At 39.4% G+C, this 23,701-nt stretch overlaps 1 protein-coding gene across 5 annotated transcripts in view; it reads left to right on the top strand.

Annotated features, from left to right (window-relative positions):
• agrn (agrin) overlaps nt 1-23,701 on the top strand; it is a 362,945-nt gene that overhangs the window by 140,806 nt on the left and 198,438 nt on the right. For 3 of the 5 annotated variants that reach the window (XM_055222859.1, XM_055222858.1, XM_055222857.1), the window contains exon 3: nt 18,605-18,643. In XM_055222859.1, coding sequence (XP_055078834.1) covers nt 18,605-18,643 — 39 coding nt within the window. Of the gene's footprint in view, nt 1-4,373; nt 6,141-18,604; nt 18,644-23,701 lie in introns of those variants that run through there. The other 2 variants (XM_033968810.2, XM_033968809.2) reach the window with 1 other exon arrangement.

The following is a 23,701-nucleotide window of genomic DNA, read 5'->3' as shown; positions in this document are numbered from 1 at the left end:
CATTTGTAGTTAACTACCCAATTTAAGGAGGCATGGCATAGTAGGAATTATTTTCAGATATTTTTCTCTTCAAAACTTAAAGGGCAACTAAGACAACACTGCAAAACTAATGACCTTTGTGATTTCTCAAAGGAAATAACTGAATATTGTTGTAGTAATATACATTTGTAATACTATGACTAGTATTGTGTATTTGTGTTACATGGCTGGACACTTGGGCTTGGTAATATGGCAATAAAAAGTGAGTTGTGATCTCATCCCCGAGGTAATATTATCACATCATGTTTCAGTACTTCTCTGTTGCAGCTCTATGCTCAAACACAGACACCTTTCCCCTGCCCACTTCTCCTATTGGTCAGACTCTGTCATGTTCTAAGTGAATAACAGGAGTATATAACCAATCACAGTGAAGTGTGAGCTTTTACAAGAAGCACATGACTTTATAGTTACCCTTAAAGGCCTTATAAAGACTGTATATATATGAATCATGATAAAAATGGCTCTAAGAAAATCTTGATATTCATTTTTGGCACATCGCCCACTCCTACTAGGTACCACTGACCTGTATAACGCAAAGCTAGTTGATATTATCAGTGCATATAAACAATTTTATAATGACTAAAACAGAGATGAATAGGATTGCTGACCTTAAGTTTAATATCAAGTTTGAAGCTTGCTATTTGCACACCATTAAACTTGCCATTTTGTAGCTAATATAGTACACATAAAAACGCATAACTTCCGGTACATTTACTTCACAATGCAGTGCCACTTTTAACCTTGAATGTGTTATGTCAAAGTTGCACTCTCTCTCCCTAATATTGCTTGATTTTCCACGCTTTCAGTATGTTTTCTCATAATAACCTTTTGGTGCAACAGTTATTATGCACAAAAGCCATCTACAATGTCCCTTTTGTCGCCAATCAATTAGAACAGGAGCAGCCGGGCAGAAGAGCATGTGGGGTGTGAGCTCAGAGGCAGCAGAACACACACACACATACAGCACCTTGATTGAAGCATCATTGCCAATTGGCCATTGAACTCGACAAATTTCTCGCTTTGTGCATACTGAGGAGGTGCCGAAGTTGTGCCGCTGCTAGCCCATTAACCAGAGAGATGCTCCTTTGGCTGCCTAATGGAAATTGCCATTTCAAAGGCAGCAGACAGAGATGTTAACCTTGTGCGATACTTGTGGCATTAAATATGGATCAAAGCAGACAGTCTTTGATGTGCATGGGAGAGTTCATTTGGGTCATGTGGAATCACTGGGAAGGTGGCTGACTGCTTAGCACCCTCTTGTGGGGAAGCGTGACATTTCACCCCTACATAGAGACTGACAGCGCACATAGAAGGAGCTTGACCACACTTGTAGCTTTAATAAAGAAATATACTGCTTATTTAGTCTAAAATGATATAAAAGTACAGTCATATATTATGGAATTTGCTGTAAACCAAAACATGTAGTGTTAAAATCCCATAAGCTTTTGCAGTTGGTCTCATATTGGTTTTGTAACTCAATTAGCCAAAGGAAAATCACTTTTTGGTTGAGATCTCGAAAGTGATTTGTCTACTAAATATAAGTTCGTAATGATTTTGGGTTGTCAATTATTTCCGCCTACTCTGCCCCATCTTCTTCTACTCTATTCTACCCACTGACACAGGAAAAAAAATCTAGTATTATATTTAGTAGATGGAACATTTATGCTTAAACTGTCAAATGTTCAACTAATGACTTCACCGGCAGTCAGAAAATGGCTCCAACCTCTGTGTACTTAGCTGATATTTGGACAAATTATGTTCCTCAGGTTGTTAATCCTGAACTCTCTGTATGGCTTTAATTCATTTCCCTACCTACACGTAGACTGGTCTGTAATACTTTTAACCTCTGGGTGAACCTTGCATTCTTCCATGTCGTTGCAGCCACAGATAAAAGTGGACGAATGAGACAAAAAGGAAACGCAGGCAGATGTTGAGCTGTCCACTTTTGAGCCAGTCGATCAATCAGGTTTTGTTGTACCATGAGAGCAGTGGAGTGGTGGTCTGTCTGGGGTGTAGAAATGCAGAAGGGGTGGAGCTTATGGTGAACCGGTGACCCCCAGCGTGAGGCCGACAAGAAGAAAGAACCCCCACCCCCTCGCTTTCATTAGAATCTATACATTTGAGAGAGAACAGTCTCGCTATTGGACCCAAAACATGTTACGCTCTAAGGGCTAACCCATCCCCCCAAAAGAAATGAACCACAACTGGACGTGGTATGTTATGAGAGGTCTAACAATATGTGATTCACATTTTAATTTCCATCTTGATTGAAAAATAATTATAAATGTTTAGTGTTTGGGTGTATACAATTGACTTTTGCAGTTATGGTTAAACTCTTAATTCATTTGACCTTTTACCTTTTACTATCACGCTGCACTTTATGTAAGTTAATTATGAACATGAACATTCCTATTTGCAGAGTTCTAGTAAATACAAACAAATACAATATTTGCTGATTTCTGACAATTATTTCAATAATGGATTAATGGAACATCTAAATGCTACTGTAATTTCCATTGGGTGAAGAAGACTGTAATGTTTTTAACACCACCCACTTATTAAGTCATTATATTCCGAATCCAGCAATGCCGTCTTTCTAAGTTAATGTAAATGTGTTTTCTTTCTTTTAATTATAGTTATTATCAAAAGTAAATGCATGGCGAGTGAAAGTGTAATTGGATTGTGGCATGGAAACAAAAACAGACAGTCTTACAGTCTTCTTAATATGATGTTAATTAGCTTATTCAGTAGATTTAAAAGGACTGCGAAGTAGCCTTTAGTAATGTGCTGCCTTACGTAGCTTCTATTATGCCTATTTTTAAAATTGTGTATGCAGCCCCTTTGCGTAAAAACTACCTATATAGATTATAAATAAACAATAACTGTACAGTTTTATTACTGTTTTACTGTTATGGCACTATTAGCATATTTGCAAAGACTGTGCCTGGATACTGTGTTACATTTCAACGAACAGAGTGAAATGAGTAAATAATGCTGGATGGTATCATGCTATGTAACCAAAATGTACTTTGATTAGCATTGGGGTGTTCAGTAACGTGTATGCTTGCGACAGTGGCTCAGTGGTTAAAGCAGTGGTTCTTCCTTAGGCAAGACACTTCACCCACTTTGCGTAGTATGAATGTGGTGCTTGATGTGCTGTATTTGAATGACTGGTGGTGGTCGAAGATTGGCAGCCTTCGATCAGTCTGCCTGTAAGAGCCTGTAAAGCATTATTATTGTTCTTTTAGACAGTTGTTGTTCTTTTTAGACGGTTTCTGGCATTGCTTGTTCCACTACCACTACTCCTGTGCCTCGATGTACTCATTCCCTATAAAGCAAGTTCACCTATACCTTTCTGTACTACGCATTTACTGTAGAAATGGCTATTTTTCTTCATGTTTCTTTTCTCTCGCCAACTGACAGAAGAGCCAATTGTGTGTGCGTCCATGCAATTCCACCGTGGACGTGAGCTTTGAGCGTGCAGGCCTTATGTAAAGATGTAGCGCTGTGTGTACGTGTAGATATAGAGACACACAGGAAAAACGCATAAATAATACATGATAGACACTGCTTTGCGTCTGCCGCCTGCTGTCATAGAGTTTGGTACTAAAGGCATATCGACGCAGGGTGTTACTTTGAAGAAGAAGAAGAAAAAAGAAGCACTTTATATATCGTGACCTCATTATCAAATCAGGGATACACTCGGATAATAGCGTCTTGTTGAAATGCTTGGGAATATCTCCACTTTAGATCATTTGCCAGATGTGATGAATATTCATTTTTGGCAACACAGCAGAAAATACCTAGTGAGCTAAATTAGTAAATTAATTGAATATTGGCTATGTTTTCCCAGGCTTGGCTGCGTATGTCTAACAAGTGCTTTTTGGAGAGACACAATACAGAATTGACTTTAATGCCTTTAACTTCCCCTCCCCAGACGCCTTCTTCTTTTCACCGACCTATTTTTTTCCGCTCATTAAATCTTTTAGAGAAAAAAAAAAAAATCTGCGTTCCGTCTGACTTTTCCTTTTGATTTGACCAGAAACAATTGGTGTAGTAGTTGGTTGACATCTCAGCCGACCTCTTTTGTCTTGCTATTTGGAGCAACCCCCTTCCACTCCCAACAAGAAAGCTCGAATCCCCCTTTTACTGATTCTCCATCTCCACTACCCTCAACCCTCCTCCCTCTCTCTCCTCCTCCCTTCTCCTTTTGTTAAAGACGGCCCCTCGCACGCCCTCCTCTCCCCCCCACCTCTTGCTCGCTCTCTCTCCTCTCCTCTCTGTTGCGATATCAGCCAGCCACTCTCATTATGCGCTCATCCGTTCCGCCGGCTCTGAGCTGAGAGCAGCATACACATGCTCGCAGTCTATGGCATGCCGGCTACACGGGGAGACCAACGCTTTTCCAACACAAGGTGGACGTAACTTTCTACCGTCTCCATTCCTCCCTCAGATAAGATTCCCAAGCTTACCCATTCACTTAACGGTGTTGTCTTTCTTGGTGTCTTAACACTTGGAACAATTCTACCTGCTAAAGGGGATTAACCTGGCTCTCAATGCTTTTGTTTTGCTTGGATGTTTGGACAGCTTTGTGAATGGAAGACAACCTCTGGACTAAGACAGCTCTGCGAAGTGGAAACATATGAGATTCCGGACAACTCCAGGGAAGTCCGACTTTAAAGGCAATTCCGGATGCTAAATGAATCTTGCAAGAACCACAAGGCGATGAGAGAGCGCCTTGGCTCTGATGGGATTCTCCTTTAGGGTGATGACATGAGGAAAGTAAGCCTAATAAATCTTTGCCTAAAGCTGTCTGCCTGATTTTGGATCACTCTCAAGCCCGTCTTTTTTGCTCAGTTTGAAGAGTCTCGCTGTGCACTTGCAGCTGCCTGCGAGACATCTAAGCTGACAGCGCGCAAGCAAGTCACTGGAACTTTTTTTTTTGCTTGTTACTTGTGACCTGTTTTTGCCCCCCTAGTAATAACGGGTGGCTGTCTGCGTGTGTATTCACCCTTTTGACGGGGCTGGCTGGAGATAAAGGTTATTGAACCAAGGAGGAGTGGCAGCCGCGAGGGGTAGCGAGCAGCAAACTGTCCCCAGGGGCAAGCTGCTTTTCCTGCCTCTCCGCTAATCAAACCACAGCGGACACACGTTGCCTCACTGGATCTCAGCGCAGTAAATATATCTTCAGAAACTCCAAGGGATTGCTAAAAAGAGAGAACGCAAGGATTGGAAAATGAATCGCCAAGGGAGCAGCTAACCCAGCTTTCCCAAGAGGTCTATAACAGTGAGGAAAGATCCACCGCTGTCACCTCTTTGGAAAATTTCTGAACTTTTGACAAGGGGTGCGCTGTAGGGGTTCCAGTCTAATTACCCGGGCACTTGGAGGAAAAGGGAGGGAGTTTCCGTTTTTGTGGATTTATCATTGGAAGTTTTCTTGCTGGATACATGACTAAAAACACCCACGTGGTTAATCATAATTTTTTTGGCTTTTACTCGCATCCACGCGGGCACAGTAGAAATTCAAAGCACACACTTTACAAAAACAACCACCCACTTGAAACCACACATGTTCCCAATGTAAGTATAAGATACTAGGAGTATACGCACACAGTACCGCACATTACAGAGTCTTTCTCCCAGCAGGCGCCTCACAATGGAAGGAGCACGGACAGGTGGGGGGCTGTGAAAAGTCCAATGTCTCTGTCTGCAGGGTTTTCCACTTAAATGGATGTTATTATAGGTAAAAATGTGTTGCCTGGAAACCATTGAAAATCCCAGTTGAAACGCAACAGATTTCACCGCTACTTTTTTCTTCATATTCTGGATCAACTTCACCGCCATCATTTTCTCCAACGGGTCCTTGGGTAACTCCCGGCGACCGCCCCGTCCCGGTGTGTCCTCGGGCATGGAGGGTAGGGGGTCTCTGGAGTGGAGTATGAATGGTTGTCACTACCCCTCGCCACCTCCGGAGCGGGACAGGAGGTATCAACACAAGGTTTCTCTGGTGGTGCGGTACTTCATGATACCATGCAACATCTGCCTGATCCTGTTGGCCATGTCCACACTGGGGTTCGCCGTTCTACTCTTCCTCAACAACTGTACGTGCCTCACACAAACACATCAGTTCACTACATCTAACTTCTGTGTGGTTCACTCGTGCATTTTGATACTTTAGTTTGACAGCTGTGCACAAGCTGTCGGTCTGAATGGGGGTATGGCTGTCAGGGAAGTCTAAAACTTTTGTCCAGTTGGTAACATTAAACTTTCTTTTAAAATAGACAACTGAGAGATTACACAGGGCACACTAGAATTTTTCTGAAAAGTATTGCGATTATGATGTGTGTTTCAAATGTGGGTTCAGTTCACCGTGCACATTACAGAGCGATAACATTTGAGAAACGATTTTGAGCTTAACTGCTAAACTAATAATAAATACTGGTAGTGGTATAGAAACTACAGAGTACACAGTCTGAATATTTGCAGTCTTTGCGATTTGATAAATACGTTAACTCAAATTGTGACTTGTTTGTAATAATTGTGCAGCACTATCCATTGTAAACCCGTAACACTTGTTTGCATTAAAAGTTACTTAAGCATACAAGTACTATTTATTTCCTAATTTGGCAAAACAAAATAAAAGAAATTAGGTGCTAAATATTAAGTGGAAATGGATAATTCAGACGTTTAAAAAGTCAAGGCAAAGCAGGTGTATTTGTTGAGCACAATTAGTATTCAAAGAAGTTCAAACTGCTTTACAGAACAAGACGGGAGCATTAAAGCAAAACACTTTCTTTCTACTTTCTTTTCATATCTTCTATTAAGGGTTGGTTTGAAGTCCAAGTTGATGTCGAGTATTCTTAAGAGTACACCTTTGAAGGCTATGTTTGGTCTTGAATTTTGAATTGAATTGAAGTTGAATTGTTAATTTTTGCACTTTTTTTTTTTTTAGATTAACAAAACTTTCTCTTGTATTTCTTCATTGTTTTAATTCAACTCTAACTCTAACCCTAACCGAAACAGTCTTGCCAAAACATTACCTAGAAAGCGTCCCCAGAATCCCTCTTTGTTTTAAATTGCACAAAGCCCTTTCAAAGTTCCCTTGTATTTGTCTCCTTCTTGGGTGACTCTGGCTGTATTAGTATTCGGACAGTGGTGTTAACATTGTAGCTGATCCCACCTGAGTCCTATCTCTGTCCTTTCTCCTCGTCGGATCGTCCTTGATGCTGTGTGTCCGCAGGCTTCTGACATCCCCCTCATATCTCTCCTCCAAAGCCCTGGCATTTACTACAAGTTGAAAGATGAGGTATTAAATGGAGATTAAATTGCAGCTAGGGAGAGAGAAGCTAGACGCGCAACCTCTGTGAAACTTTGCTCGGCTGTTTGGAAGAACATTCATTTATTTAGAAGTCGGTCATATTTATCATTCATGCCAGACGAGCTGCGTTGGCTTGAACTTTAGTGAACTGGATTTTTTTTTTCGCTCTTTTCTTCTGAATCTGTTTACACTGGATCATTTTTCATTCAGTCTCCTCACCTATTTTACTTTAGGTTGGAAACCTTCTGTGAATGTGCTAAAAGGGGAAATTCCTAGCAGCTTTGCAGGAATGAGCTAGACTGTTGCATTGGTATGATTATAATTATTAACCGAATTAGAAGGAAAGAATTTATGGTAATATGGAGTGATTGGAAAATGGGCCAGTGCATAATGAATGACATTCAAGTGGACGATTTGCCAAAGGGTACATTTTCATGAGTGACCAATTTTAAATATCTGGGTCAATACTCTACCGCTGGTCATTTACTTAAAGTGTCCGTTTTCCGTAGACTTGATACTTGGAGAAATAGTCAAACTGATTGTAAGACGTGCTGTTATTAAAGACACTATTTATATTGTCATGTGACTAGATGTGTGTAATCCCTCAGTCATCCAAGCTGCTTTTTCAGTTCTGGTCAGATTTCTGGTGGACACTGCCTTATATCTATCTGAAGGGAGGAGCTAACTACACTGAAACTATCACACACATTGTTTACACTTTCTGCTTGTAGGCTTTCATGTGAGTAGCTTTGGGTGTTATACATTATTTAAACATTTCAAAAAATGCACTCTTCATGGGCTGTAGCAGGTTGTGTACGCAAATATCTCTAACAACTTCTGGCCATACAGTACAATACTGAAAAGGACATGACTCATGATTTGTATGAAATATGAATACATTCACGCATTAGCTTTGAAATAACATATCTGCACATGTTCAAGGCGATATTTCTGTTTACTTCCTGGCTCACTGTAGTCAGTGCTTTGCTGCATAAAGTGGACTGATTTGCATCTTGATTTGACAGACGTTTCCCGTATTGGATTATTGACACTACACTCTCTATTATCTAGAATTGAAACTGGCAGACAAGGACATGGGTTTCTGATCACATATAGATTGACTTTTGACAGTTTCATTATTATTGTTTTGTCATTCATGTTTTCACAGGTAGTTTAACATGCCATTTATTTTCCTTTATGGCTTGGCGTATATACTTTATTGCAGTATATATGGAGTCATTTATTTAAACCACATTACTTACACATTACTTTGAATGTAGAGCTATTTTTTGCCCTCTGAGTTCAAATAGTCAGAGGAGGGTAAAACTGTCAAATACTTAAGTAAGAGTAATGTAAGATTACTCAAGTAGAAGTAAAAAGTACAAGAAAATAGTGAAGTATGTGTAAATGTAAGAGGAACTGTGTGAATATAAGTTTACATCTGATTTGTAATGTAAAATATATGGAATTGGAAGGACAAAATATTAAAAAGTACGTAAATCCTTTAATCTTGTCACAATAAAGCTTTTTCATTGACTTACTCACAGTGAAGACTAACCTATACTTTCACTCCAGTAAGTAAGTACTCCCAGAAGTACAATTTCTTAAAAAAATAAAAGTAAATGTAACTGAGGACTACCCACTTCTGCAAACTGTGTGTTCACTGTGGAAGGGCTAGTGTAAGTACACAAAGAACCTCTGAACTTCATAAACCCTGCAAATATTTGAAACAGGGGCAGGCCAAACACAAGGTAACCTTTAAAAGAGTTCTTGTCCTCACTCACTACAGCATATCGAGCCACTAAACCCAAACTAATTGGATTGTGTGTTCGCTCTGATGCCGTGATTAAAATGTCCCATCATTAGGAACAAAGCTTTATTACAACAAACAAAGCCTTGTATAAATTAATAAGGTGCTTAGTTAATTTCTATGTCTTTTCCCTGCAGCTAGCCACCTTTTCCACACTTGTTTTGATGTGAACATAGTGTATTTTATAGAAGAAGTCCAGTGTATATACACATTACTGATAAATTAATAGCAAACATTAAAATGATGGTTGTTAGTTGAATAACAATTGTGGCATTGCAAGAAAATATGGTTTAGCTGTAAAATTTGCCAATTCTCTTTCTCTGAGAATTGTACTAAACATTTAAACTTATTATAGGCCCCAATTACTTTTTAATTTGATGATTTTTCAACGTTTCGACATTATAATAACATAAACTGCCCATCACTAATTATTACTATGATTACGCTTGGCCTGTCACAATAAATACTATATCAGCTTATCTATCGCTCAATACATCATAGGTTGAACTATAATTTTTGGGAGTCAGTATTTACTGTGGGTACTTTTTCTTTGTACTAATTAGACACTTTTGGCAAATTTTCTGCATTATAATGAGATTTGAGCTGTAGAAGGTTGAGTTACATACTTCTATGACTCATTATAACTACAAACTATTGTACATTTAGAAAACTTTTTGGGGGATAATTCAGTTTTATGGTTTGGTTTCAATATTATCGTTTCATCAGCTATATTTACTTCAGCAATACATCACACTTAATCCATAATTAAAGTCTAAGATAGCTTTGCTTTTGACTTTCTGTATAGGATAGGTAGAATCATAGACTGTATAAAGAAGTGGACTAAGTGAGTGTGACGTCACCCATTGCATTTGGCCCCAGTCAAACGACGCTCATCGAGGCTAGCAGTTACGGGATGAATTTGGCGCCAGGTTGTATATTTGAAATTCGGATCGCGAGTATCATAGAAACCAACCGCCCACACTGCAGGTTTAGCGGGGGGGGGGGGGGGGGGCAGGCGCTTAGCAATACTGTCACTCAAACCTGTTGCTCTTATTAATGTTCACACCTTGATTTACAGACACAATAGCAAAATAAAAATACCAGTATCACGTAGAGTGGGTCAACACAAACACTTCAAGACCAAAATGACGAGCCTGACAGCAGCATTTACGGAGAGTGGGGTGACTGTTTCCTAATGTAAAATGAATTGGAGCCAGAGTCGAAAATGGAGCCAAAAGCGCAACATATGCTCACTTTCTATTTGAAACGTGGCTGATAGCAGGTTAGCTATGTCCAGTTATATATACAGTCTGTGGCAGGGGTGTCAAACACATTTTCACCGAGGGCCACATCAGCAAATTGGCTGCCGTTAAAGGGCCAGGCGTAAAATACATGTAACTACTTTTAAAAATTGTTAATTAACTGTTTCTGTATTCATCACTTCTTCAAGTTACAAATATTACATAAGCATTTGCGAAGATGTTTAAAATAAGACTGTGTAACGGCGTGTCTCCTGATAAAATGACACTTTAAGACCATCATTCCTTTTAATTCACCCTGTCGAGGGCCACATAAAATGATGTAGAGGGCCATATTTAGCCCGCGAGCCTTGAGTTTGACACACGTGGTCTATGGTTAGCATGCTCTAAAACAGGCACAAAGGTCTGAATGTGCGGTGGTGTCTGTGTCTAACTGGCAATTATTCATAGATTACCACACTCAGACCCAGACTAGCTTTCTGTAATACTGAGAGTTCTTATTTCTTGAAACCTTATAGCAAACAATCATACTGTATAAATCCTTTTCTCTCTGCATTCTCTCCTTATCCCCTGTCCATCTAATTAGCGGGTGTCCATGGCAGGGGTGGGCTTACTTCATTTGTAACCTGTCTGTGCGACCGAATCAATTTGAGCCAGACAGATTCTATTAGATTTAATACCGAGCGAGTTAAAGGGGACCAATCTTCACCTCCAAACAGACTGAGTGAAAAGAAATCCGTTTGCCAGAAATTGATGAACTGAAATGGGCTCTATTATGCTGCCAAGAGCCCTCAGCATAAGACCACAAGGACAGCGGGATAGGGCCAGAGATAATGCTGCTATATGTTGACGTATCTGAGAGAGTGAAGTGAGAAGAAGGAGGTTAGAGTACTTACAACCTCGAGCTAGCAATTTGTGTAGCTACCATAAGGGGCCAAGCACGCAGTTAACATGTAGCGTAGACATGCCAAAAGCACCCACGCACAGACTTGATCACCAGAGCGTCATACATCAGCGGCAGTGAAGGCGAAGGTGACCGCCAGGGCTGGACAGATGACCATGAATCAATAACACAATTAAATCAACAAACATATTAGAATCATTACTAAAAATTAAGCCGTAATGGGGAAAAGAATATGAGTTCCAAGATAAAGTCGGCACCAGTTCGTAAAGTTTGGAACAGAAATGTTAAAATCCAAGCCAATTGCAAACTTGTGGGAGGTTTGAGAGCACGGGTTGATTTCCAAGCACAATATTATGCACTAATAAGCCAGTTGCAATTTTGATTCAAGGGCTAAAGTTGAAATTGAGTTTGTGAGTCCTCCAGTCCTCCAGAGCAAGATAATTTACATGTTATTGCCTCACCGAAACAACAACAAACATTAAAAACAAAATACAGTTTGCCAGCATATTCGAATTGTCTATAGGAGGAATAGGATTAGGTTCCCGTGAAGTCGTGAATTTATTCTACTATAGGTAGTGTTGTCACTGTACTAAAAATTCAAACTTGATACTAAGGAATAAACTACTTAATACTGATTCTGATGCTGCAATGATAACAAAAACACTCTTTATTTAGACAATAGAATGTCATTTTCAACATTAAATGATAGTACTTTCTTTTATATTGCCACGTGGCCTTATATCCGTGTAATCCCTCAGTTGTCCATGTAGGTTCCGCTGTGGTTCAGGAGCGTGTATATATGGTTTTATACTTAAACATATAAGTGGCTGTGATACAGCTTAAGATCTTTCTAAAGCTATTCAGGAAAGGTTCATTTCTGTCCTGTGAATGTGACTTTTTTAGTACCGATACTTGCTCAAATGTATCTAGTCTATCTATAAGTCTATCTGTAAATCTAGTTTTGATTGTAGTTTTAATATCGATTAGTATCTGACTTTCATTGCTTTTGACTGCCATAGGAATGTTGGGTCTAACATGATTTTGCTTTGACACTTGCTGTTGTCAGTATCATATTTTAAAATATATGGTAAGGCTCATAACCTGTTATAACGTGTACAAATTGATATAATTTGTTGTACTTATAATGAATATGTATACATATGTAGAGCCAAATTTTCAGCTTGAAAAATTACGTCAACCGGGCAAAAGTTTTAAGCTATGGAGCATGCGTGGACGCGTGTGACTGACGGCTAACAACATGTGTTTACATTGAAAGTAAAACAAAAACATTTGAAAAAAATATATAATATCGGCCCAATATAATGTGTATTTTTCTGATACAAATAAATTCCCTGATATTTAACAAAGTGGTAAGTGAAACAGCCAGCCAATAGGCTCTAAACTCCTTCCTTTGGGGCAAGACTTAGTCAACTCAGGTTCGGATAAATGCCCAGTGTTTCAAGCCAGTACCATCAAACTGAATAGCTTCTGGATTGGAGCCGAAATGTCTTGATCGCAAAAACATTGTCCAGATGACCGCCACTGAAACTGCCTCTGCATTCCCTGATGCCAATAACACCAGTTCATTCATACCTGCGTTCTATATTACAGAAAATTGAGTTCAGATCATGGCATCTTTTTAACCTGCCATTTAACATCATTATCATACATTTCTGTCAATTTGATATTTTCTTGTTGCATTCAAAACCTTACATTATTATCGCTGCTGAGCCCAAACCCGCCCCCTTCTCCTGCACTGGGCTAAATGTCAGAGTCAGACACGTATTGATTTGTGGGAGATATAGGGTGAATGATGGCCGTGTTGTGACATTCAGCCGGCGCGGGGAAGGCACGCAGCTCGCCGAGTGCACACAGAGATGGGAAGCCCGATATGTTTATGGAAGACCTTATCTCGTTCTTTCACTATGGAAATGTGAAGAAATCATTTAGCTATGGTTGGCATGGCAGTCTGCTCTGTACCCAACACTGTCAAAGCTGTTTCTCTTTGTGTGGCTGTTCTGGTGTGTGCCTACAGCGCTGAGAGCAGGCTGTTTGGGTTTCATGCTAGAATAGTTCTTTCTTTGTTGATATCCAAATTGATTGTCTCATTGAGTCAAAACAAATTGACGTGTGCCTGAACTTTTTATCTGTAAAGCTGCACATCGTGAGCGAGTTTTTTTGTACTTGGATAACATGAAACTCTCTAATCTGTAAATTAGTCTGTAGCAGATTAAAGTTGCCTTGAGCACTCAGAACGTAACTAATATGGATACAGGTTAGTGATATGATAAACTTAAGTCTTGGTCGACTGAAGACATCCTTTCATCAGTTGACTAAAATTGGTTAGACGTGGAGCGAGCAAAAACTATTGAGTATCTATAATCTGAAAATGTATCTGAGCAAACTGCATTCACAGGACCACAAGCGCATAGGATTTTGTGCTAAAACTACTACATTAAATAGGGCAGAATAAACTCACAATTCACCTCTGAATCCTTATAATGCCAAGTAATTCGTTGATTTATCAAAATTCTGGTCAACTAAGAGACCCATCACTGTATTCTCTATGAAAAAGTGGGCCATCATCGTCTATTAGAAGAGAACATCACTGTAGAAAATGTATCTATGAGAAAAAACTGCCAGAATACCTCACCTGCTTGTTAATCATTGATAATGGAACATTTAATACCAGATAACAGGACTGCATAAGGCTGAGGACTAGCTGCACCAAAACTGAGACGGGAAAGAGGCTTTTAGCTGTTTTGCTTCACAAAAATGGAATAAACTCTGAGGAAAAGCAAAACAGGATACTTTGGTGGCACAATTGCAATTTAATAATCTGGTAACAAACTTTTATACACACACCTGCACCTGCTTTTAATGTTTTATATGAACTTGTATACTTGTTTGTTTTGTTAGTTTTTCTGTTTGTATTTAATTTTAAACAGGGTGCCTAAGTGCTCTCAGTTGGTTCCTCTGTATAAATAAAGATAAAAAAAAACATCAACTGATCAATCAAAAAAGTGAGCAATTAAAGACTTATACAAGTGTATAGAAGTGTATAATGCATTCACTTAACATAGACGTACCCCCTTTTTAAATTGAAGTCAAGATCAATTCAATTCAAGATTTCTTTTATTTGTCTCCCTTAGGAGAAATTTTTCTTAGACCAATGGGCTGCTCACACCACAGTAAACAACAGAACCACACACAGGGTGCAATACATCTCTCTCCACACACCATCACTCATTTACATCATTTATCATTTAACAGTTTCACTGAAACATTGTTAAGGTAGCGTTACATTTGTAAAAACAAGATTTCAGTACATAAGACTTAACCTTGCATATTGTTATTAAAACTAAAATTTTTAAGTCAAATTTACAATAGAACTATACAATAAGTGGAAGAGGGCTGTGTTTAAAGAGGTCTAACGGAAGCATTTGGCTGTTTGACGGATTTGACGTTTACAGGAAGCTCCTGTATGTTTTTAGTCCAGGCATTGTGGCCAATGTCCTGTTCTCTGTCAGTGGTGGAAGCATTGCTGTGGAAGACTAAAATAGTCAAAATAAAAGTGGCTTGTTCTGTGCCTGACCTGACTATGTGGACAACGCTAAATATGCAAAATAAAATGGAAATTTGCAAAAGTAATGCACTCACCTACCATTTTAGCAGATAGGATTCACTCTGAACTATAATCTGACGCACTTTGACATTAAATTGTATATGTGCTGTGGTCTCAGATGTTAGTGGTGTTCAAAGCAATAATTTACCAAATACACAGCATGCATATAGCTCCCCATAAGACCCACAATTTAACACATTCTTGAACATTCATACTCAAACTGCTCAAGACTTAGGACTCTTGAGGCAAAATTTTGATCTGGACTATAGCCAAATTCGACTATTAGACTATGGCACTGTTTTCGTTTTTTTTGATGAAAAGTTGCACGAAACCCACACATTGTTCACATATATATTCACACGTACAGAGGCAGTAGCAACAGTCCGTTTGAACTTCCATTGTGTCTCCTCCATGGCAATTCCAGCTCGCCACCCTTGATATGTGTTGCGAAAATCCCCCGCAGATAGGAACGGTCATGAGTGACTGCAGAAGCGCTGGAGCAGGCACTTGATTATTCACCTCTGTAGCACCCGCCTCGCCTCCTCACATCCCCTCTGCTCATTTTTCTCTCTCTCCACAATGGTTCCCCATAGTCTCTTGCCCCAAAGCCTCATCTGTTGACAAGCAATTTGAAGGGAACCTAAATTTAAAACTCAGCCAGGACGCCAGCGGTTATCACCCGACTTGCGAGAAAAGGTTCGAAGGGGAGCACGTGATGAGTCAGGAAATGGAAAAATTAGTTAGCTGTGTAATTGATTTGATGTGTTTTATTTTGTTCAATAGAGAAAATACGTCACAGGGAGGACTGCTGGGCTGTTGTGAATGAAGCATTTGTTGGGAATACAAAAGAGTTGGGAAGTTAGTGCAATTTATTAAAACCTGTGGTCTGAGAAAAATGACTCGTGGTGACTCATTTCATTAATCTTGAAAATCTAATGGCGTTTACATGAAGGTGTTATGTATGGTAACTATGGAAACCGAAGAAAGTGCAGGTTTTCTTTTAAAAATAGAAAATAGCTTTCAATATCCATGGTGTTTGAAATGATGAATAAATGGGAACTCTGCCATGGCGATTAACAATTTAAAGCAAAATAATATGTCTTGTGAATGAGAAAAAATCCTACGAATGTTGCATATAACAGGACGAGGAATCTCATGAATTGATTTCTTGCACGTAAACAAGACAGACTTTAACTGATCGCTGCCATTTAACACGAAAAATAGATAAGCTGACGATTAATCATGACTGAATCTCAAACTTGCATTTTCCATCGCTGAGTATTCCTTTTACTTTACTATATCACATGTTTGTCTTCTGCCATTTGGTTTTTCTGCCTTAATAATAGAGAAATACATTCATTGCTAACTTCATAATGATTGACTGAACACTACTAACCAATAGACCTCTTTAGTTTCCACCCTCATGATGATAATTGAGTGGTTACGTGTTAAGTCATCGTTACCAACCAGAAACTCATGATATCAGTACTGCAAGTGTTTGATGATTGGCGCGGTAATTGTTAACAGTTAGATGTTGTATTATCGTTGTATACAGATGTAGCCTCTATTGCTTGAGTTTCAGATGATGTCACTTCATTCTGTTGGCCAATATTATTCAATACAGATGGGAGTCATGGGTAAAATCACATTATAGAATCTGAAAACCACCAAAAAATATCTGTAAATTTATATGTTTTTAGATATTTGCTCAATGAAAATAAAACACTCTACTCTCATTACTGCGCAAGAAGAAGATAAATTTGTTCTCCTTGGCCTCCTCCTGTGTGAAGTTGATGTTTGGATCCACGGTGCAGTAACGGCTTCCAGATCTTGAATTTTCATCTGAATCCAGCTGTCATCCACGTAGCGATTTGGATTTTTGATCAAATACAATTTAAAAAGCACTATTTCTTCCAGATTCTCCTCACATCTCCCAATAGCAGTGTGTTACACCGTGGTGTTTCAGATTACAGCAGGTTTGTCAGGACTGTCCCTTGAGTGTAAGTATGTGGTCTAGCTAACCTGACACCTTATATCCGGTTACTCGCTGCTTTGTAACCACCACGTCTTATGTCATCGCCTCATACCTCGACCAAAGAAAAGCATTTAGGACATCCTATACCTGAAGAGAAAAAGTGATTGATTTTACATGTGGTTTCAGTGTGCAGGGTGAAATTTGTACTTTGCAGTTTGGTTTCGCTCACGATTTTTGTAAAAAATGATCACTATGTCACCGTACTTGTTTGTTTGTGCATACCTAGAAATTGGCAAGATTCAGGATTGCGGGAATTTACAGTACAGTGATTTGAAAATGGATAATATTTCAGACTAACTGTGGTAAAGAAAAGTGCTTGGCTAATGCGAAGACGACCAGCTATGCTATGTAACACCACCACAAGACATTCATTATGCATGCTCTGTACATGTATGTTTTATGTATCTATCTACTGTATTTAGAGTGCTCTCGTTTCAAATATACATTCTTATCAGTGGGTTGTAGCTAAAACTTAGCACCTCTACAAATTGATGGCAAATGAATAAGAGGCGTGACAAAAATTTATCATAAAGTGTAGTAACCAGATAGGGTTAACCAGATGATATTTTGACAACCTGACAGAAATATGGTAAACAAGTGTTACGCAAATGTAAAGGACTGTACAAAATATAAAAAATAAAAATACCCACACAATATAGACAAAATATGTAACAATTTTTATCTAATCTGCTATACATTTTTATATAGTGCTTTTCCACCTTCAAGGCACTCAAAGCGCTTCACGTTAAAGAATCACTCACCCATTCACCCACAGATTCATATGTGGGTTAAGTATCTTGCCCAAGGACACAACGCAAGCACTCATCTGTGGGTCAGTGCGTATGACCACCCTGCCAATGATATTTATGTCTAGAGCGGGATTTGAACCACTAACCTCCGGATCGATAGACAAACGATATACCCAATATTCACATTTTGCATATCTTAAACATGCTAATTATTTGATATAGCCTATTTTTCAGATGAACAACTAAAATGAATATGGTCGAAATGCTGATTTGTCCTGTAAAATAGTGAATTCTTATCACTAAAATATATATGATCTGATGGGCGTATGACGTCATCACCTTCAACGCTCTGGAAACCACCAACTTGGCTAATGAATCCTGCTATATTTAGTTTTTTTCAGAACGCAATTTGAAAGTATCACCCATTAAAGTGAAACTGACCCAAAGAAATTGCCTGCGCTGACTTTGTAGCTTGTTAAATTTTTACGAGTGCCTTATGCCACAACACTTAAACAACAAATTGCATCGCAGGTGTGTGACTCAAACTTAGCTCAGAAAAGCAAATTCACCCCTTAGCATGAGGTAATAATTTTAATCTCTGTAGTAGCATTTAACCGCACAGCCTGATGTAATGAGCTTTATGGATCACAGGTATGGAACAATGAGTGAAAAAAACACCTTGATCCCACTATCAGAGCTTCCCCTGTCCATAGGCTCAGCGGGAGGGTCCTGGGGGGTATCTCACAGTCAAAAGCCAAGCCTGTGTATCTCTTGTATTGCTGTGACTCAATTACAGGCCCTGATACCCCTTGGGAAGTCTGTGAACCATTCAAACTAAAATCCTTTTGTCTTTTATCTCTTCCAGACAAACCTCCCCACTTCACACCGGCGCAGCCTCCTGATGGTAAGTCCTCTGTGGTTTCTTCTGCTTGTTTGGGTCGACCCGCAGTAGTTTAGGTGAAATAATAATCTGGGGACGGGTGCCTTTGAAGTGGACGCGGGGTGCTGGAGGGTGCTACGTACAGGGTGGGATCGGGAAGGCGGGCACGTAGACATATCCATTCAAGACTTTGATGAGAGGAAAGTTGATGACTTGATTTAATCGGCGCTGCATCGCAAGTGTTACGTTTGATAGCTGTGACCAAGGCAGTGGGCAGTGAAGTGATAAGTGTAGGCGAATCCTTTTTGTGCTATGCTATACACCTTTTATTTCATTGTTGATGCACATTGTAGCTATTAGATTGTGTAGGTTCCACTTATGAATTACATTTATGGTTTAAGGATTCAGTCTTTGTCAAATACTAGCCGTAAGTATTGCTCAAGAAGAGTGTGTTCAGGGAATAATTTTGTAATCTGTGACTTCTCCCGGTTTTGCATTTAAACATGCAGAGTCATTCTATCCCAAGTGAGTCTCCTTTGTGCAGGGTGCAAATGCCCTTAATCTGCTGTTTATGCATAAGGAGGTGGCCTGACTATTGTGATTCATTCAGGAACGCAATGAGGCTACACTGGCTATGAAGCTATTTGTAATATATTAGACATGATCTGATGTTATTATTTCGACTTGCATAAAAATTGTGTCAGAAAAAAACAACTACAGTACAGTATGCGACTTTCTAGAGAGTGCACATCACCTCTTTTCTGGCTAAAAAGTTGCATACTATGGGTTTAGTAGCTTATCAGTTGATCCAAACCATATTTTGCTATGTCGCTATGCACAGTATAACCATGTGTCATGTATCTAGTTGGTATAATTTCTTCATCAGCTTTTATGATGAAGAGTGTTGGAATGCCATTAGTTAGATGCAGAAATTGCCCACTGCTCCTGACAGCTTGTCCCAGTTGCTTTTGATGCAACTGTTAACTCTTTCACGACTCTGGCTATGGCTAATGGTAATTTTAATAAGGAGATGGAATAAAAGCAACGTCTTTGTGTTCCGACTACATGATATTTCTTTCGTCTCATTCTGGCTAAGCTGTGTGCTGTCAGCTATGGCCATTTCACACTGCGCTTTGGTTGGCTCACCCAAACTGCACAGACTTTTCACAGTAGATCTCTTCAGTAGTTCTTGGCCGGTCACAAGTTCAAAGCCTCTTCTTTCACCTTGTTCTCCGCACCCTCCCTCCCTGCCTGCCCTTGTGATGTGCCATTCTTTTACTCTCTGCGGTTGCATTGTTTTTACTGGTTTCTGTGCCCGCTAGCATGCGCCGTTAATTAAAAAAGCAACAATTTATTTGCAAAGCGGTGCATCGCGGCAAGCTTTAATTGGAGGGAAACATCTGGTTTTCAAGCTGCTAGCATGCATATTTATCAGCAGAGGCACAGTTTGATAGACTTCGGTGAGGGTATTTTTCAACCATACTGACAGACAGGCAGACAGGGATACTAGTTGAAGGTAGTTTTTCATCCTGGTAACATGTGAAGAAACAAAAGGATGATTCTAATGATACAGTTCTGACTATTCCATTGATGTCTCGGACAAAATGACCAGAGACCAGTGAACAAAATGTGTTTCGGATAATTGCTCGGCTTCTTGGCGGTTGTAGAAATTGAGTTTGTAAAAGATGTCAGTTTAAAATTGCATCAAATTACTGGTGCAATGGGATGAGTGGGTTTGGTCAGGACTGTGAATAACTGTCATTTTGCTCCAATAAAAAAGTTATAGTAGAGTGATGCAGGGAATTGGAAAAAAAATGGATTGAAATTTGCTAAATAAAAAAAAGGTAAGAACTTAGATTTATCATTGTTTTGGTTCATAATTGCCTCAAAAATCCCCCATGCAATTGCTCATATTTCTTCTTGGGGTCAAAGTAACTCTGCTGCGTGCTGTCTGCATCTAAGTATGAAGATATATATTCAGGAAGTATGTGTTAGTGTGCTAGTTGATGTTCTTTCTTTATTTATTCTTTATTTGTCAGGAACCATGTACAAATTCATTAACCTTACAAAAGAAAAGATGATTTTTACCAGATTTAGCTACTGCTACTTTCCATTTGCAGTTCCTGGGCAGGTGAACACACATTAAAATACAGTTATAGAACACTTTCTTAGCTTTACTGTAAAAAACAAACAAACTACGCACTGGTCTGGAGTTGTGAAAAGTACTTATAAGCTCATCACGGTGAATAATTAGGATGGTCGGACCGCATAAGGTAAGCGAGGAAAAATTTGGACCACTGCAAAATGATTAAAATTAACTAGTTACAGTGTCTTTAAATGAATAGATTAGATTAATTATATAAGCATTTTGAACCCTATTATAGCACAAATTGTTTCTGGCTCGAGATGTTTGCCTTAAGTAACTCCAAATCAGTGCTGCATCTCTCAAACTCAGTCTCAGCACAAAATTCTGTTTACTGCCATTCTGGGTGCTCCATTCTATTTGTAACAATGGAATCCAATTGCCGCAGTTTGCCGTTGTTTTTTGTTTTTAATGGCACAAAATTGACTCTTTGAATCACTATGTCTCTCAAATAGCTCAGTTAGCTTTTTTCGAAACAAATATCGTCTCAGAATTGGTCTCCCCTGTGGAAAATAAGCAGCCGTGAGGGCGTGTTGGAACGGCCATTGACTTTGCTTGCTAAAAAAGGTCTAACTTCTCTTATCGATCACACTGCTCATTTCCCATGTATTAAAGTTTTGGCCATAGCCTGTTTCTGCGTTAGTCAAGCGTTTAAAAGCCGCTCCTAGGGCTTAATTACATTTCCAATAGTCCTGTAGGCTTTCCATCAGCGGCCCCTTACTTTTTAATGTTCCAAAGAAAACAAAAAAAAGCCAGACCTCCAATCAGCACTTAAGCTAGCCTTGAGGGGTGCAGCTCTCCAGGTCATTTAGCAGGGTGCAGATTAGCGGGGCAATTAGGCCTAACCCAAATATGACACTAGAATACGGCATAGATGAATGGGTGTTGGCAGAAATTGGGTCATTTGGGATATACTGGTCACAATGTCAGACTTGCTCTCACATTACAACATCGTAGACATATTAACGATAAGGTTAAAAGCACTGCACCTGATTTTTTCCCATGTATTTGAGCTAAACTTGTTTGGCCCCAATTCAGATCTATTGTATAAGCAGCTCTTGAGGTCAAAATAAGTACACTGCGTGCTGTCTGCATCTAATTATAGATTTATTGTCTTATAGTGTTACCGTGACAGCAAAACTCAGCTCTGGTTTCTGAAAGTTGTGAAAAGCACTTATAACTCATAATTGTTAATAATTAGGATGCTCCGAATGCATAAGGTAAGTGAGGAATAACGTTGAACCACTGCAAACAGTTTAAAATGAAGTAGTTCTGCTTCTCACATTTTTAAGACAGTAAAAATGTAGTACAGCGCCATTAAATTAACTTGGAGAGGGAAGGTGATTTTTTTAAGTGGGCTTGAGTAGGTTGATTTGGTTCAATGCTGACCTCATGTTTTAGTAATAACACTCTAATGTGAATGGATTGTGTGGAGAAAGCAGACAAAAAGCCTTGAAACTAACCGAAAAAAAAAGTTATGAGTGGTATTTTTCCTGTTGAGCTGCAGTTGTATTGTGAGTGCCAGAGGTATCAAAAGAATGGTGAGCGTTCAGGCGACTGTTTAAATGAAGGTGCGCAGGAGGTCAAACAATAGTAGTCCCTCAATAGCGAGTAAAGTATCAGAACAAGTATAAGAGCACATAGACTAGTATACGCACATGGACCACAATCGAACGTACCTGGACGAGTGAGGGATTACACAGATATAACACCATATGGTAATATAAAAGAAAGTACTACAATTTATCGTGAGCAGCATCGTGATCATCATCGAAATCGGTATTGAGTATTGAGTCTATTCCTTAGTATTGAAATTTTAGCATCATGGCAATACTACTTACTACTAGCAGTGGAGCGTGGTCGGTTTAGCTAAACGTGTCTTAAGAGTCAAGGCCCTGAATGGTTAATTATAGAAAATCAGAGGGAAGGTTCTGAGGAGTGTGCATTTTTAAACGCTGCTGATGAGTTTCCCCTTATTAGCACAAAAACTCTCCACAGAAAGTGAAAGAATTTGTTCCTCAAATTAGAACGGTTAGACTCACAAGACTGCAAAAAGCACATTTAGGAGGCACCATCGCAAATAGCTGCAAAATCCTTCACAATGAATGCCTTATAATCAGGGGTGGAGTGGAGGAAAAAACTCTCAAAGCCGTGTTTAATTGCTGTGTCTTTGGAAGCCACCATGGCGCTGGTCTGGTTGGAGGCGGAGTCATTATGCCCTGTCGTCAGCTGATAAAACAGTTGTCGGGTGGCAGATGAGTGGGCGACCATGCCAAGAGGATTAGCACCGGACTTATGGGTAAAGCCTCCAAAGAACGCTTCATGTACAGAGCCCCCCCAAGCTTGTGCACGCGGTATGGTAGCGGCGGGGGTGTTATGGTCATTTTAGGCCAGGGTTAAAGGCAGAATGTGCAATAAGTAGCCTTTATCGGTCGTGGTAATGAGGATTATAAAGGAACTCTACTTGAAGTAAATGCTCTAAGCTTAAAGGAGAATATTTCAGTTTTGGGGTGGTGGGTGCACAGTTTTCATGGAAATGTCACCTGGAATGTTCCGCACTGTGGCATTAAACGTATTTATCTACACTGATACTTGTCAAGACGAATCACACCAACAGGCCAAGTTACAGGGCAGATTTGTCGTGAGGCGACTCCACTCACAGTAAGGAATGAAAAATAAGTAAGTTTAATGCCAACCCGTGGGATAACACAGCTTTAAATGCCATTTTCTATTTCAATACATTGACAGGAATTGTGACAGGAATAATGCCAGATACATCATAAGTTAGAGTTTAAAAGTTCAATTCAAGTTTATTTATTTAACAACAGCAGCCCAAAGTGCTTCACATAAAACTCAACAAAAAACAAATAAACAGATAATACGATACATAGGAAAAGAACAGCAATGCACCAAGATATCCTGTCTAGCTAGTGTTCAGT

Source organism: Periophthalmus magnuspinnatus, chromosome 7, assembly GCF_009829125.3.
Source record: "Periophthalmus magnuspinnatus isolate fPerMag1 chromosome 7, fPerMag1.2.pri, whole genome shotgun sequence".
Classification (NCBI taxonomy): Eukaryota; Metazoa; Chordata; class Actinopteri; order Gobiiformes; family Gobiidae; genus Periophthalmus; species Periophthalmus magnuspinnatus.
This window is presented reverse-complemented; position numbering and strand designations above follow the sequence as displayed.